General features: G+C 38.9%; 3 protein-coding genes across 7 annotated transcripts in view; 2 read left to right on the top strand and 1 right to left on the bottom strand.

The window, feature by feature from the left end:
- Positions 1–12751, bottom strand: part of Fmr1 (synaptic functional regulator FMR1) — a 32440-nt gene extending 19689 nt beyond the window's left edge. For 2 of the 5 annotated variants that reach the window (XM_028310670.1, XM_028310674.1), the window contains exons 1-7: positions 12639–12751; positions 12217–12269; positions 11972–12125; positions 10924–11087; positions 6765–6914; positions 5359–5445; positions 1536–1707 (exon numbers count right to left, since the gene is read on the bottom strand). In XM_028310670.1, the coding sequence (XP_028166471.1) occupies positions 1536–1707; positions 5359–5445; positions 6765–6914; positions 10924–11087; positions 11972–12125; positions 12217–12269; positions 12639–12689 (831 nt within the window). In that variant the 5' untranslated portion in view covers positions 12690–12751. The remainder of the gene's footprint in view (positions 1–1535; positions 1708–5358; positions 5446–6764; positions 6915–10923; positions 11088–11971; positions 12126–12216; positions 12270–12638) is intronic. The other 3 variants (XM_028310671.1, XM_028310673.1, XM_028310675.1) reach the window with 3 other exon arrangements.
- Positions 9073–10640, top strand: LOC114357173 (collagenase-like). Its single transcript, XM_028310676.1, has one exon. The coding sequence runs from the start codon at positions 9351–9353 to the stop codon at positions 10176–10178; it is 828 nt and encodes a 275-aa protein (XP_028166477.1). The 5' UTR covers positions 9073–9350; the 3' UTR covers positions 10179–10640.
- Positions 12752–13250: 499 nt separating the features above from the next.
- On the top strand, positions 13251–17412 carry Gmer (GDP-L-fucose synthase-like protein). The gene is made up of 8 exons (XM_028310649.1): positions 13251–13404; positions 13501–13652; positions 13973–14087; positions 14336–14464; positions 14545–14618; positions 15825–15964; positions 16445–16573; positions 16990–17412. The coding sequence occupies exons 2-8, from the start codon at positions 13501–13503 to the stop codon at positions 17223–17225; spliced, it is 975 nt and encodes a 324-aa protein (XP_028166450.1). The 5' UTR covers positions 13251–13404; the 3' UTR covers positions 17226–17412.
- Positions 17413–17828: the final 416 nt, after the last annotated feature.

The following is a 17828-nucleotide window of genomic DNA, read 5'->3' as shown; positions in this document are numbered from 1 at the left end:
TGAAGTATCAATAAATAATATCTGCAAAAAGTAAATTTTACAGAAGGCGAAACAAAAGACGTTTCATTTCGTAATTCTAATATTCTGATCATTTTTTTTTTAATATATTAAGTGGGTCCGAAAAGGTTTGGTATTCAATTTTTGATGAAATATTGCATGTGCTTAACCCTATTTTGAGCACGAATATGCAATAAAACAAATCGCCAAAATGTCAGTTATTATTAATTTATTGACACTTCACCGTTGATATACTCTTGTTACTGAAAATAACGAAACTGAATGAAGATACAATTTCGTATTAATTAACTGAATTCTTTTACTGCCTAATTTTGGTTGTTTGTCGGACGCCCCATACTACCGCGGGGCATTTGGCTATAAGCCGCCGGCCCTGTGGCGTCCGCATACTGTTAGCACGAAGGCCGCGGCCCGTGAGTCGGCGGGCGGTAGGCCGGGCGCCCAGCGTTAGCTGCACACTGGACGCCCTGTAAAGTGCTGTGAGTCCCTTGACTTGCATAGTAAACTTGTGTCCACTAGGCAACAATTGACAGTTCAGTTTTTTCTTACTTAAGCCCGGTCTGTGAGCACGTAGAATTTTGTCCAATGACCACAAGCTACCAATCCTTATCGCATAATTATATTGCTGACGCGACTGTGCGAATGGCACCCGCAGTGAGTGTGCGAGCGCGATAGCAACATAATTACGCGCGAGCGATAAGGATGGGTAGCTTGGGGTCATTTGACAAAATTCTACGTGCTCACAGACCAGACTATAGGCAATATTCTAGTCACATCTGTCTCGCGTTATTGTGCAGTTCTGAACATAAACGTTAATGGATGTTCCGAATTGAATAGGTATTCGGATAGGAAGGCCATTATTACCGAGGCCTGATGTTTAAAAAAAACTTCGAATCAAACGTAGAAGCCGCCATCAACCGTCAGTTGTTGCCAGTGGACACAAAGCTGCAAGTACAGCTTATCAGACTAAAATAGCCTGTATTACAGTCAAATAGTTCGTGACACCCAAAGTAGCTAAAAAGTTCGTCAACACGTCTTTGTAGCATTTGGAATTGGAATAAGGTTGTGTTATCAACTTCTTGGAAATGGGTGTCACTAACTAGTCGACGCTGACTGTACCACAGAATAACTGCCGATAGTTGAAAAGGCGCATCTAACTTTTTACGAACCTACGAGTTAGCTCAAGGACAGCTAAGAAAATAATTTAAATGGGTAATAATTATTTAAATTATTTGAAACTTTTTATCTCCGTTTTGATTTGGTGTTAGATGCGCCCTTTCAACTATCGGGGGCAGATAAGTGTGCTAACCATGAATTAACGTTAGGTGTGCTCGCTAGCGAGTGCGTAAAAAAAAACTATGAAGATTTTAGTTCTTGAAAGTAGCCGCTAGTATTGCACATATTCAATAGTATTCGTTTTGAGCTATCGATAGTATCGAAGGCTTTTTCAGATGAACACTAGTGGCATTGCTGAGGGGATCAGCAATAATGATTAAGCATAAAGTAGTCCACGCACGCACCTCGCCGCAGATTTTAAAGGTGCAGGACAGCTCTTCAAGCTCGATGTTGGTGACGCCGGGCACCTTACGCGCCTGCTGTATGTTGGCGCCGTGCGTGCCGATGGCCAGCCCCATCAGGTCCTCGCGCACTGAGAACTCGTCCGTGTGCCTGCCGGTCACACACTCATCTACTCTGAATCGGAATCACACGTGTCACTATGCTAGCCGTGCTGTCACGAAGGGAAGAGGGCGATGATGGGAAGCGAACCACGCGCGGGAGACGTGCGAGCGGCGTACAGTACCCGGCAATAAATATTGCACATCAACCTTTGGAAAGAGAATCGGTTAATTTCGGCTCGTAGAGCGTTATCTCTGTCGCACACTACCTATACGATTGACAGAACGTCATTGACAAAACATTATTAAATGAAAATATTGTCCAAACTCTAAATATTTATCTTCGTCAAATACTTTTAACACATTGTGAACCACTTCTTTCACGACTATAAAAAGTTTTTAGCAATTTAATTCACAAAATCTGATTTTTTTTTGTCAAAGTGTAAACAAACTTTATTTTAAAATTGCACACATTTAAAATAAAGTTTGTTTACACTTTGACAAGACGTCATTGTCAGTCATTGTTCAAGTGCGACAGTGATAACGCTCTACGAAACCGAAATTAGCCGATTATCTCTTTCTAAAAGTCGATGTGCAATATTTATCGCCGGGTATTGTACGATGACTAACGTCACCTCGGGCCGACAGCGTCATCATCGGCTGCGCTCGGCTCACACACTCGCCTTGGGACACCACCGTCGACGCACGAATACCGCGTACCCTTATAATAGGGATGATGACTGGGTAATGAAATCGAAATTCTATTTAGTCTGTCAGACAGATAATTAGAAAATAAGACTCATATTTTTTATTTTTTTCCATAATCGACTAATTACAGTACTATAATTATTGAGTTAAAATAACGCGTGACGTCACTTTTGAGTAAAAATTCTACTCAAGCGTGACGTATAGCGCCATTTCAACTCGATGTAGCACTGTTATTATTTAATTATGAAAAAAAAATATGAGTCGAATATTTTCTAATTATCTGTCTGTCGGACAAATAATTGAAATTTTGTCATCTAGCCTATTTCTTGTAATTAGGCTGGCGAAAGTTACAGCACCTATTTTTATACAGGCCGCTATTTTAATTTAATTTATTCGTTAGGACCCTTACAATGATCCGGCTCGAAGGACGTGTTTTAGTAGTAGTATTCGTGTGTCGACGGTGGTGTCCCAAGGCGAGTGTGTGAGCCGAGCGCCGCCGATGATGACGCTGTCGGCCCGAGGTGTCGTTAGTCATCGTACGCCTCCTGCCGCGCGTGTTTTGGCTTCCCAATAGGCGAGGATGCGCGCCTAGATAAAATCTTATCGATATGAGACGACAATATATAGTCTATGATCGATAAGATTTTATCACGGCGCGCATCCTAGATGTGCAGGCTTGATTTCGACATCGAGACTGGCAGCAGAGACAAAGACAAGATCTTCATACAAATACAATAAATTTATATGAATGTCGTCGCATGTCGCTAGATTATCATCGATGTCGACATCAAACCTGAGGCCCGTATTATGAAATGACACAAGTATGCTTTATGATTTATTTTGAGCGCGTCGTTTTATAATACAGGCCTAAGGCTCGATTACCACCAAGCGGAGCAGAGAAGTGTTTTTAATAACCAATTAGATTTCATTATTTAGAAACTCAGGAAAACTGATTGGTTGTTCAAAACATATCTCCTCTCTACTCCGCCTTAGTGGAAACCGGGCCTAAGATTCGGATTCTGAGACGACGCCAAAAACTTCATTCAATCTCAAATCGAGACCGTGATTTAGTTGGTAAAAATATCGAAATCCAACCAATCATAGGTTCCAATCATGGAGATTGAATTGAGTTTTGAGTGTCGCCTTAGAATGCGAACTTAAGAAAGCGCTTCCACCAAAGATGTGCATGATAGCCAACTTGTGCGAAGGAAATAATAGGGATTTATTCTACGCGAGAAAGGTAAAGCGGTGCAGAATGTAGCGAGTAGCATGTTGTTTTGCTTATCTTATAATAAGACCTCGCTCCCGTAAGCTTTTATCTACCACAGCACAATCTACACTTAATATTATAAATGCGAAAGTAAATCTCTGTCTGTCAGTCTTGCTTTCACGCCTAAACCACTGAACCGATTTCGATGAAATTATGCATAGAGTAAGTTTGAGTCCCGGGGAAGGACTCAAACTTACTCTATGCATAATTTTAGGATAGTATTTATCCCGGTTTTTGAAACAGGGACGCGCGCGATAAAGTTTTTCTGTGACAGACAAAATTCCACGCGGGCGAAGCCGCGGGCGGAAAGCTAGTACTAAATACATGGAGTAAAGCTAGTAGCTTTTTCTATTTCCCACCACTCAAGTTCACAACTTTGGTGAAAATGCGTTTAAAGCCCGTATTATCCAACGAAACCCACTTGTGCGTAGACAAGAAAGATTAGTTAGAGCCTGCAATAGCTCTTATTAAGTTCAACCAATTATAGGCTTAAATTACTTAATGCAAAATTAGAGCATTCACAGATTTATACTGCACAAGTGATGTGTCGTTTCATAATACAGACTAAATCTCCAATACTGGATTAAACATTGTAGCTTCTTGTGATACTTTATTTCCAACAAATTAAAAAGAAAGAATATCATGTTAATCCAGAATCGGGATATCATACATTCAAGAGTTGAAGCAGTCTACTTAATTATTTACTGTATTATAAATGAATGTGCATGTATCTTGGAATCATAAAACATACACAAACACTACCTTTTATAAATTTAAAGATGAGTGTTGTACAACTTTAATGTAAGTAAATGAAAATTTTAATTGAATCTTGTATAACAAATTGAACAAAAGTTGATTGGAGAAATTAAAAGCTATAGTCTATCCAATATAGCTTGATTAGAATGACAGATGTCATCAAAAGTAACGACATAACTTTGTAGTAGCGTTCAATGAGAGCTAAATATTAGCGGACAAGAAATAATTCACGTCTGACCTACAAACAATATTTTCGACGACAGTGCTTCCAATAAAAATGATAATTTCGTGTAAATGCAGCGTTAAATTACACCAATAAGTAGTAATTCGAAATTATAAAAATCAAGCTAGAGTATTAACGACGTCTCTACAAGGTTATCTCGAGTTACAAAAATGTTAGTGTTGGGACATATCGACAAATGTCATATTAAATTAAAACTATTTTTTTAACATATTTAACAAAAATTTTTCTAACTAATTTTTTAACATATTTAAGTCAAGTTATACGTTTTTCTAAATGTTCACTATTAAAAACCAAAAAACATTTCATTCTTAAACAATCAAACATCGGAAATCAATCACCGGTAATTTTTTGGGTATTCATAGCACCGTTGCTCTAGAAGAGATGCCCACCGCCCTCTAGCGAGAGGAAAAAACCACTGAAGAACACTGATGATAATGACTACGACTTAGGTTGTACACCCTTGACATGAATTTTAAATTTTACTGTCTTTAAATTTAAATCATAATTGTCATTTTTATGAATAAAGATATGAAGAAAAATTGGGTGCATTTTTTTATATCATTTTTTCGAAAACTTATCGATACATCTATGTGAACCGTACGAAACATACCCATCACTAGTCACATTCGTTTGACAGCCGTCATTCTAATCAAGCTATATTGGATAGACTATAGTTCTGTGTTGCATAGCATTTTTCTTAGAATGTAAAAAACAAAAAGTAAAAGTAGAATTCTACTTTTAACACTTACCCTCCTTGATTGTGAATTTTAGTAGATTCCAGTTGCCTTGCTGCCTCTTCAGTCTTTTTTAGCAATAGCAGCTTCTGGGCTAAATTCCTGTGAAAGAAATAAATAGCTGTTATTTTTAACCAGTTTCAAGAGATATGTTGCAAAAAGTTTTAAGGTCAGATGATAAACAAAGTCTAATAGTCTGATTCCATAGTCAAATGAACCTAATTTGAGAGGGAATATTGAAAAAAGAGGTTAAAATGGGAAGGTATCTACTAAAGTTTATGGATAACATTCAATATCAGTGAAAAACAGGGGTACGTTCATAGCAGTTGTAACTAACAAAGTGAGGTAATGTTTATTCACTGGTATTAATAAAACTTAATAAAGTCCAGCCAATCTAAATCCTCATTATTGTGACAGAATTTATGGATGAGCGTACGGCGCTAAAACTTGAGCGCGGGTGATCGGTGCTGGTGTCCACTTTGGACATTCAACGCAGTCCTGACGCGTGCCTATGAATGAGGGTTTTCGCGATTGAAAAATCCGACAGATGGCAATACGTAGACGCGAGGTCCAAATGCTGCATGATTGGTTATTTTTGACATGACATTGACAGATATGTCAAAATCCACCAATCATGCAGCATTTGGACCTCCCGTCTACGTATTGCCATCTGGCGGATTTTTCAATCGCGAAAACCCTCATTGCGCGTAATGCGATCGACTCCCGCCGCGCGTGTGGAAACCCGTTGCATGTGTCTGCGCCACAAAGCGTTTCTTATACTATTTTTCGTTACAGTCACGCGTGTTGTGTTTCTGCCGGGGACAATGGAGGATAAAAGTATCTGGTATGTAGAGTGGTGTTACCTAATCAACGACTATCTTAAAAAAGCTTGGGCCCAGAGCTGTAAAACTTCCTATTAAAAAAAATAAAATAATAATAAAAATAAACTTTTTTAAAAACAAGCTTTTATTCTGAATTTCGAAAGCTTGTATCGCGCATGAAATTTATTCCTCTTTTTCTCTGTTTGCGCTACAAGCTTTCGAAATTCAGAATAAAAGCTTGTTTTTAAAAAAGTTTATTTTTATTATTATTTTATTTTACACTTTTTAGTTATATCTTAATCTCAGGACCCTGGAAATTATCTAACACTAAAGTGCTCGAAAAGACAAAACCCACGAAACTAAACTCGATGAGTTTCCGCCGTTTTGTTTAGGAGTTCCTATGGCTAACTCTCGACTCCATCATCGGACCAGCTCAATGGTACTATAATATTGCATTGTCATCGTACTTACATAAGTATACCAAATTTCAGCTCAATCGGTTGAGGAGAACTGGTCTTAAATTCAGTTGCAAGATTTATTATCCCACACATACTAACAAGTCAATATAAAGCTTGTAATAATAAAAAGAAGAGTTGTCACCTAAAGTGCATCTCCTGCAGCATCTCGGCACGCTTGTGCGAGGTCTCGCAGCGCGAGATGACGGCCAGCAGCCCGCGCTCGGGCACGTACCACACCAGCGCCGCGCCGATAGCCTTCTGAAACTCCTTGTGGGCGTTCTCCACCTTCGCACTGTGGACAACACGATACGTTATAGTTCTAGCATAAGACCTGGTTTCCACCAAGGCGGAGCGAAGTTTTTTGAATCTTAATATACAGAGCGTCCCAAAAACAATGTTTTATTTTTATCCACAACGAGGAAGCTCTTGGCCTGTATCTCACCTGATGGTAAGTGATGATCAGGCCGAAGGTGGAAACGAGCTTCACCCGGAATCCTCAACCACGGAGGAACTGGCTATCTTACCTCTAACTTCCGGAACACAACAATGCTGTCAACATTGTTGTTATGGCGACAGACTTGCCGTGGTAGCTAGCCAGGCGGACTTAGTACAAGCACAGAATAATAATAAGTACTACGTACAGAAGTTTTACTTCGCGAAGGTATTTAAAAAAAAATATGCTCAATGTCATTAACAATATGGTGTAATTTAGCTTGTCTCAAGAGTCAAGCAAGTTTGTCAGAAGTTTTGTTGACAAACGTCAGTGATCGGTACTGCGCCGAAGCTATAGGGCTGACTTCGGTAAAATGATGTGACGTGAGGTGCCAAACTGCAGAAAATGGCGGAGGAAATACATGAATTATCATGAATAATATTAACCACTTATTTACCTCTCAGTGTCCTGAGGCAACTTAAAAAAGTACATTCTGTGTTTTTATTATTATTTAGGCAGTTAAATACTGCACAGTATTTAGTACACCATTTTCTTTATTTTTTGCCATCATACACAAGAATACGCGTGCGTGAGTCAATGCTCGCTCGTATGTGAGGCCTTGTCGAATTGTAATCCTGTAGGGGGCCATCGTGAGTGTTTTGTTTTCGATGTAAACTCGCGAAGATGAACAGGCCTGGTTATAGATCTAGCGCATAAGGCTGCGTTTCCACCAGAGATGTGCGAGGATGCGTAGCGAGGGATGTGTTTGCAAAGAACCAATAGAATCGCTTCATTTACTTCGCCTCGGTAATCCTCGCACATCTCTGGTGGAAACGCAGCCTTAGACCTGGTTTCCACCAAGGCAGAGCGAAGTTTTTTGAATCTTAATATACAGTGTCCCAAAAACAATGGATAAACCTTGTAACTTTCGATAAGCCTCACTATGGTCTCTCTAATACAAAATTTTTACCAAGTAAAAATATCACGGTTTTCGAGATTTTTAAGTAATTTTGTATTTTTAGAAAATTATTATTGTTACATGCGATTGCGATGCGAGATTACGAATTAAATTTTCCTTTTTTTTAAATCCTTTAAACTACAGGGTACACCCCTGAGAAGGGGGTTGTTGTTTCACAAAACCACACCCTGTAGTTTGTTCAATTTCATGAGAAAAACTAATCACAGATGGCAATTTTCTAAAAATTAAAATTAAAACAGATTTTGAAACCCGTAAAATCAGCTACGTTGTAAGTTACGACGTAGCTAATTTTATGGGTGCGTATTGCGTAATGAGTATCGTTACATGAAAATCAGGTAGGTATTTTTTTACGGTCAGTCACTCCTCATCACATTAAAAACTATTATTATTCTCCTTATTATAGAATGTTCGATTGTATGGCATTTACTGATTATACGATTAGGTTAAAGGACGTAGCACACTTATCAACCCGGAAAGGGATCGTAACCGTATCAACTCGAAGCAATCAGTATTATTTGTATGAAATTCTACGAGTCTATGGAGTCTGTATACGACAACGCATAGTTATCCGCACCGTAACGTAAACGCCTCGCCTCGCAATGAGGGTTTTCGCGAATGAAAAATCCGCCAGATGGCAATACGTAGACGCGAGGTCCAAATGCTGCATGATTGGTTATTTTTGACATGACATCTATACTAATATTATAAAGCTGAAGAGTTTNATAACGTTAAAACATTTAAAAATAATCGTAAGAGAACGTTTTCGACTTCTCCACGGACGAAGTAGCGGGCAAAAGCTATTTGTAAAATAATTAGACTAAATTATTAAAAGTGCCTACCCAAAGTCATTATTCCACGCGGACGAAGTCGCGGGCACAGCTAGTTGACAGATATATGTCAAAATCCACCAATCACGCAGCAGTCGGACCCCACATCCACGTCCCGCCATCTAGCGGATCTTTCATACGCGAAAACCCTCATTGACAGCGGGCAAAAGGCGAAACAGCTCGCGAAAGGCGATACGGTGTTGATCCCTTTCCGAGTTGATAAGTCTACTATGAGCTTAAAACTGCATCCTACAAGGCATCATAATGTAAAGATTAAAATTAATGAAGTCAAACTGAAACAATTGATTTAGTTACATCAAATTAATATTACAACTTTACGACGTTGTAAGTGATTTCATAAGACTTATATTTTTAAAAACACTTAAAACGACGCTAAACTATTATGTGGATATCAATCAAGTGGTTCCACTTTGATAAGAGTTGCGATAAAATAATCCAAAATACATCTCAGTCCAGCTCAGGTGCACGATGAAGCTACATCTTTTGTTGATCGTGCTCGCCACGGCGTCGGCGCACTACCACGCCAGGATTGGGGTGCCCGCCGCCGCCCGTATATGGCAGCTGGAGAACGGCGGTGAGACCAGAATAACAGGCGGGTTACCCTCCTACAGAAGTTTGCATCCGTTCTTCGCCGGCTTACTTATCGCGCTGCCCATGAATTTAACATCCGTCTGCGGTTCGACGCTCCTGACCGACACCAAACTTATAACGGCGGGTCACTGCTGGAACGACGGCGAGAGACAGGCCATCCTGTTCGAAGTCGTCCTGGCCTCCGTGCGGCTGTTCACCGGCGGGACCAGAATAATCACCGCCGACGTCGTCCCGCACGAGGCTTACGTGCCCGAGACGATATACAACGACATCGCGATGATCACCGTGCCGCCCGTCCAATTCAGCGAACTCATCAGGCCGATAAGTTTACCCGTGGAAAACCTGTTCAGTTCTCACGAGGGTCGCGTCGCGACTGTGGTGGGTTACGGAAAAACGGGTGATGCGAGTGAAATTACGGGAAGCCAGAGCCTGAGGTTCGCTTTCGTAACTGTGAAACCTAAAGAGGAGTGCGCGATATATGGGAATTTATTCGGGGCGTCGATGATTTGCACGAATGGCATATACGGCGGGTCCTGCGGAGGGGACTCCGGCGGGCCGCTGTTCATTTCGGAGCGTTCTGGGGAGAAGTACCTCATCGGCGTCGTGTCGTATGGCTCGGCTTACGGCTGCGAGGCGGGCCACCCTACAGTGTTCACGCGAATCAGTTCGTTTATTGACTGGATATACGATAAAATTTGTTATTGATAGTATCAATACTATTCCATTGATTAAATTATACAAATTAATTGCTTTTAAGAATAATCAAATAATTATTGGCGTAAAAATATTGTTTTTAATAATACATTGAGAGTATAAAATAAGTTGTACTCAAATTATCATTTTTTATACCTGATTTTTTTGATGTATTACAACAGAGTATTTGTGTTGATTGATTTACAATGATTGAATAACTATTTCTATTTATCAAATAAATTGTTATGCTTTATCTATTTTGTTAAAAATATTACAACACATCCGTAAACTGGTGCTGTTTAGCAAACATTTCTTTATATTGTAGTTTCAAGATAATTATTACTTTCTACTGTTTAAAACTTAAATATACTGCTCCATTGGCTTATCATTATTTTCTCCAAATGTGTATGAGATTCACATCTCACCACAATTCTGGAGTTGTAATACTTACCACTACTTCTTCAGGTACCATACTTACTAAAGGCCAATACCCATGAGTTTAGGGGCCCTGGGCAAACTACTTAGGGGCCCACCTCTTAATTACTTAATTACTCAAAGTAATAGAAAATAATTACTCAGAGTAATAGAAAAAATGAGATAGAAAAATATTTTTTTTTACTTAGCTAGGGGCCCCTTGACTCCACGGGGCCCTAGGCAGAAGCCCGAACAGCCATAAATCTGGCCCTGCTGAAGGCCTTACTTACAATACTATTTACTCCAAAATAAGTAGGTACTAAATAAATAAAAAAATGCTTACTAGTCCTTGAGATCATCAGGCACCACAATTTCGAACTTGTGGAAGGTGTTTTTGTCAATGGGGGTCTTGGGAGTTTTCACCCTGAGCCGGTCCTTTGGCACTATCTCTGTGTAGCAATTGTCCCATTCCAAGTACTCTATCACGAGGAAGTCGCCCCTTATCATCTGAAACACGAATCATTTTTGTTGAAATGACACAAAAATGATTTTCATTGAAATTAAATATTTAATTTCATAACAATAAAAAGTGATGAGAGAAACTAATTGGAGATATTTCATTTCGAAAACTGGTAGTTGTAGCTTTCAATAGTTAAGCTTTGTGTAAAATTTAGGTATACATATTTCAAAAATAGCTATTTATTTATCGACACATGCACATTTACTATTTTCACAGGCTAACCCAATAATGTATCATTAAATTGGTGTGAAATATTAACTCAATTTAATTGAGTATAAAGAATACCGGTAATGTTAATGTTAGCACCCTAAATGTATAGTAATTTGAAGGCCAACAGTGCCATTGAGACATTCATATAGCAGCTAGGTGGCACCTGGTGTGATTTAAATATTTCAAGGGTGAGAGATACTGGTAATTCTGGTAAACTAGTTAGATCACAAAAAATGGTTACTTCAGCCAATACCTTAGTTTTAATAATTTAAAAACAATAAAATTCAAAACCAAATATAAAAAAATATACCTATGTAGAAAACTGGCATTTCAAATATTAATTAATAGACAAGTGGTGCTATTTTTGGCTTATTTTTAATAAATACATTATTACAATATACAATAAAACATTTTACTTTTTTTAAATACATTTAAAATAATACATTTCACTTCCCTACTACTAGAGAGAGAGTACCTATTCCTACTCTTCAAAGGATATTAAAGGCATCATCAAAGTTAATAATAGCTGCCTGAAATATTTATGGTTTTCATCAATAAATTTTAAAAGGGAGGTAGTAGTTAAATGTCTTGTGATTTCAGAAATCAAAATAAATATTGTTGGTGTTAAAATATTAAAATAAATAGTAATGTAATTCAATACCTTGATATTTGCTGTCCACCACCCACATGCTTCTTTCTCATTCGACCTCGCGAACACCTCGACCTCTTGGTTCTCCACGAACTCAGTGTGTTTGCCGGAGTCTTTGGGTGGTAGGAACACTTGAGAAAAGGGAAATTTGGACTCCGGCTGCCAGCTGCAATGCACAATTCGCATGTAAATAATAAAAATAGGAAGGTACCCGAAGACCATATATCTCATGAAGGGCATACAAAATTTCAACTCACTCATTTTCAAAGGCTACGAGAACCTCGTTGTCGAGCACGTCGGTGACAATGGCCTAAAAATAAAGGAAATTTCGAACATTACGATGATCCAATAAGTTGGTAATGTGCTAGAAATAAAGAAGTAAACTAGGTCAGATACGAGAAAATGCGCACTTATAAAATACGGCTCGTGCCGACTCCAATTTGGTGCCGCAATAGTTGCTAAAAATATAAAAAGCAGCGAATTTACAACACATGGAAAAATCACGCCCTGTCAGACGGACATGGCGTCCATTCCAGCCGCGATCATCTTCCCGGAAAAATATTTTTGTAAGTAAAACGTACAAGATGGAATATGCGACTGCAAATAACTCAGGGTGGGAATCACGAAATATTGTACTGTCGAACCAATCAATTTATAATGTACTTCACGATTTACAAACCTTATAATAAGCACCATTTTCACCGTACACCTCGACCGACAAATCCTCCATTTTGGTTTGAAAGCGTATTTGGCGTTTTCGAGCGAGAACGAACTCTCGTATAAATTCAACCAGCCAATCACATGCAAGAATTTGTGCATAGACAACTTTTTACTTCTTAATTAGTTCATAGCCAATAGAATGAATCATCGATTTGAATTCAGAATCTAGAAATCCCCTACTATCGCCACGATAGTGACGATAGTTTTCCGGCTTAACGGATTCAATAACATTGTGAATAAGAGTTTGGTGCTTTTGTTGGAGGCATTAATTAGAATAAAAAAGAAAGTTAGAAAGAGTAAAAATGTTTACATCAAGTAGGTAATTAGTCTTTCAGAAAATTGCTAGCTATTTGGGTACAAAAAAGCTAAAATTAGTTAATGAACTTACTAATGAGTGCCTGAGCTAAGGCCTAAGCCCTTAAATTGAATATATTTTACTGCCATCTATAGATCGTTCAGAATCGGTTAATTTATATCGGAATCGAAAATAATCAAACCATAGACAACCATGTGACTGCGTGCGTGATAATTAAAAAAAACACTGACTTGGCTGGCTGACTGACATTGACAATTTGACAGATTAAAATGACAGCCGGACAGCTGGCAAACTGGGAATTTAGTAATTTGTAAATAAATTGAAAATTCTTTGAAAATTTCACAGTCTAATAGTATCAACGCTACATTTAACAATAGAAAAGTGTTGTGTAATTTGTAAAAGCTAAGAGGTAATGTATACATTCTGCTTTCTGTATAAAATCTTTCTGTGTACTAGCAATAAAATAGATAACGTTATCACCATCACTTTTTTGTGTTTCTCTCAGATGAGTGCTGATAAAACTGTAGTGCTAGTTACTGGAGGTTCTGGCCTAGTCGGGCAGGCGATCAGAACCGTGGTAGAAGAAGAAAAATCAAAAGGAACCGGCGACCCAGATGAAACGTGGGTGTTTTGTGGGTCGAAAGATGGCGATCTCAGGTAATAAGTGATAACGATTCCTTTTCAGTGTACGTACACCTGACTAAGGTTGCCAGGTGTCCCGCTTTAGCCGGACATGATTGGTTTTTTACAGACTTGTCTGGCCAAAATATGGTTCTAATAAATTTGAGCTATAAACAAGATTTATTGAGGGTGTACTCCAAATAGACATCATCCAATGTTCTGGACATCTATAAACCTCAAAATCTTAGGAGCTTAAGGCTTCTGCAAGGCTTAAGATATTGTAGCTTTTCCTAGACTTATTTATCATGAGACTGGCTTGATGTAAAGTAAATCATAAATCATAACCTTAATTACAGGGATAAAGGGCAAACAGAGGCATTATTTGAGAAGCACAAGCCCACACATGTGATCCACTTGGCAGCCATGGTGGGGGGACTCTTCCACAACATGGCACACAACCTGGACTTTTTTGTAAGTTTATTTACTTGGTAAATGTAAGATAACAACATACTATCCATAAACTTCTAGATCGATTAGAAACATTCAATTTCTAAACTACATTACAATAAATAAACATTTTCAGTACTTGTTTTTAGTTGATTTTTATCAAAATATGTATGTACAGTAGTATTAAATTAAAATGTACATAATATGACCTATATTTACATTATTTGCTAAGAAACATGATTCACTTGTTAAATGATAATTTATGTTTACAGAGGGAGAACATGGCAATAAACGACAATGTATTACATGTAAGCTTCAAATTCGGGGTGAAGAAAGTGGTGTCCTGCCTCTCCACATGTATATTCCCAGACAAGACTACATACCCAATTGATGAGACTATGGTCAGTATTTCTGATCTCTAAATAAATATGATTTGAGTATTTATATGAACTTTAAAGAATATGAATATTTTGTGTTTCAGGTGCACAATGGGCCACCCCATTCATCAAATTATGGTTACAGTTATGCAAAACGTATGATTGATATTTTAAATAGGTAAGTTTGAAATTCAAACTTAAATATAATATGATGTTTGAATAGAGTCGTCTTAGGAAATACAGTCAGCTACAATTAGTAACAACAGGACTAAAGTGCTGCAGTGCCTAATCATTTTCTAGTCACATTACTAAAAATTTTGTCAATCCTCCAGGATCCCGAGATTCGGGATTAGGGGTCAAATCCTGTAAGATTAATCTTGCAAGATTTAATCTGTAAGTTTAAAATTGCCAACTATCTGAAGGCCCCTGATTAGTCCGTCTGTGTCCATACGCCTAATTGAGAAAAGCATGATAACCGCGCGGTTTCTGGGTAATTCTCGTCGGCGAGGCACTGAGGCAGCAACCTTACGGATATGGTTTGATGCAAATGTACAAGAACTGTCCAGAAACCGCGCGATTATCGCCTTGTCTGGACTAGGTCATAGAGTGAAGCTTCAACCCATTCTGGGAATGGGTAGTTTCCCCTGCATATTCTAACCGTTGAGTATTTTTTCGCATTGACTACCCACTCCCAGAATGGTGCAAATCGCCATCGGCTTATTCCACTATTCCCCGTTGACAATCCCCATCAACTTTCTAGTTCATTAGAAAGAAAGATACATTTATTACAATGGACATCACACAAATACAGGCAATTACATAGACATGACAGTGGCACATAATAATAAAAGAAGAAAAAAATAAAAACAAGAGTAAACTGAGCAGTGCCACCCACTCACCAACAAGATGCCCACTGCAACGGGACCCCACTCAGCATATGCCGTGGCCCACGGTGACGAAGGCCACGGCGCTGGTTTTCAGTGTGCCCCACCAGTTATTCCCCATTATAAGCTCCCAATTGGCGTTAATGGGGAATAGTGAACACAAAGTTTCACATTTATGTATATATTTTGTATAAATATATATTATAATATTTTATGTATTATATTGTGTACATTTTTGTAGCTTTTTAGCACCGCCTACTAAATATCTCTGTTTTGCTCAAGGTCAGCTGGTAGAGAATGACGTATGGCATTAAGCTCGCCTTTTTGTACAGAACATTGTTGTGTGTGCAATAAAGTCTTTAAATAAATAAATAAAAGTTCACTAATCCCCGTTGACGGGGATTGTCAACGGGGAATAGTGGAATAAGCCGCGCGATCATAAGCCAATGACAGGTCGCGCGACCTGTGAGTGGTTGAAGCAGGAATGTTGACCGTTTCAGGGGTTATCACGAGCAGCACGGGCGTACGTTCACGTCGGTGGTGCCGTGCAACGTGTTCGGGCCGCACGACAACTTCCGCCTCGACTCGTCGCACGTCATCCCGGCGCTTATACGCCGCATGGATACCGCTCTCAATGACGGTATGTGGTATATCATATTTATTTCTTGTATTGTTGACATAGTTCTGTCCAAACGTAATAATATTATTACACTCACTATTCAGTCGTATTTTGCATCTATCATGATTCACGAACTTATGAAAAACTAGAACATTATAGGCCCTATAGGACACATCAATAAGAAGAGAGGAGGACGATTTTGAAATAGCAGAAAAACTGTTAGAAAATCTATTTTACTTATCTGATCTGGAGATCCTGGATTAATTTCGTAAGTTGGACATTATTATAGTAAAAGTAAATCTCATAAAACAGGTTGACGTTCAGAAAAATACTGAACCCTGAAGTTTCTTAGTAGGAGAAATCATCGTGTTTTTCGGCAATTTTAGATTTAAATTTTGGTATATTGTAGAAATCCTCTTGGCCTATGTTCGTGGACGTCATTTATCTCAAATGAACGATTGTAGAATTCAGTTTGTAACGGATAAAATGATGTATTTATAGGTGCGCCAACATTTACGGTGCTAGGCAGCGGCAAGCCGCTCCGGCAGTTCATCTACTCTCTGGACTTGGCTCGGCTGTTCGTATGGACGCTGCGACACTACGACAGTGTTGAACCGCTTATATTGTCAGGTAATTATTGTTCAAATACATGAGCTAGTGAATCAGACATGGGCATAGCAAGATTCCTGTATGAATAAATGTTACTTCCTAGAAATTTTTGGAATAGGTTAATTGTTGAAGGAAATCAAAACAAAATAATAATCGAATATTCTAGCGAAAAATTATAGAACAAATGAAAAATCTTCTTACTCCAATAAATCCGGATCGCCCCAAAAAGCGAGCAGCCTGTCAAGGCTTCTGCAAGCTTTTGGCGAAGATGGAGATTCAAAAATTCGATGCCGTTGATCTACCGATCCTTGTGTAAAATGCAATGTCCAGCTGTCCATATGTTTTAAAAGCTTGCTCGTAACGCTGATACTGAACAATATCTTTTTTTTTCTTTTCTTCTAACAATACTCTTCAACTCCATCATTTTAAATCCCCAGTGGACGAAGAAGACGAGGTGCCAATTAGCGCAGTAGCAGAAGCTATCAAGAAAGCGCACGGCTACACCGGCCAGATCGTCTACGACACCAGCAAAGCCGACGGCCAGTACAAAAAGACTGCCTCCAACAAGAAACTGCGGTCTCTTTGCAAAGACTTCCACTTCACGCCATTCGAGCAAGCCATACAGGACACTGTGGACTGGTTTAAGAAGAACAAGGAGCAGGCGCGGACGTGATGCAGTTGAACAGGTTAAAGGAACAGTCACCGTCAAATAGTTCGTGACACCCAGTGACCGAAAAGTTGACAACACAACCTTATTCCAATGAGGGCTATCGTTTTAGCGCTCACCAGTTGCGCCACTGTAGAGTAAGGTCCTGTCACTCGCTAGTAGCGAAGACAGTGGCACCAACTGGTGAGCGCGAAAGTGGTAGGAGGACCATCGCATTTGCACTCATCAAGATGGCGCCACTGTAGAGTAAGGTCCTGTCAATCGCCAGGGGTACCAACTGTTAAGTATAAAAACGATAGCCCTCATTGTAAAAGACGTGTTGCGAACTTTTTGGCAACTTTGGGTGTCACAAAATATTTGACGCTGACTATGCAGGCGACGGCACATCGAAAAGACACCTTATGCAGTTGTTACAGGAACAATTTTGCAATAATTTGTCTAATGTGCTTATTTTTTTACATGCGTCCGGCATTTGTTTGAGACAGGTCTCGAACAAACGCCGTAAGCATTGAATAAGTTTCAAAGTGTTTTCGTTGTTATTATAATAAAATGTTTATGGACCAATCCAAACTTGCGATGTTTTTAGCAGCCAACTTGCCTTATCATTTT

This window comes from Ostrinia furnacalis, unplaced genomic scaffold, assembly GCF_004193835.3.
Source record: "Ostrinia furnacalis isolate ACB-3 unplaced genomic scaffold, ASM419383v2 OfSCF3056, whole genome shotgun sequence".
Classification (NCBI taxonomy): Eukaryota; Metazoa; Arthropoda; class Insecta; order Lepidoptera; family Crambidae; genus Ostrinia; species Ostrinia furnacalis.
The sequence above is the reverse complement of the archived record's forward strand: the minus strand, read 5'-3'. Positions and strand labels throughout refer to the sequence as shown.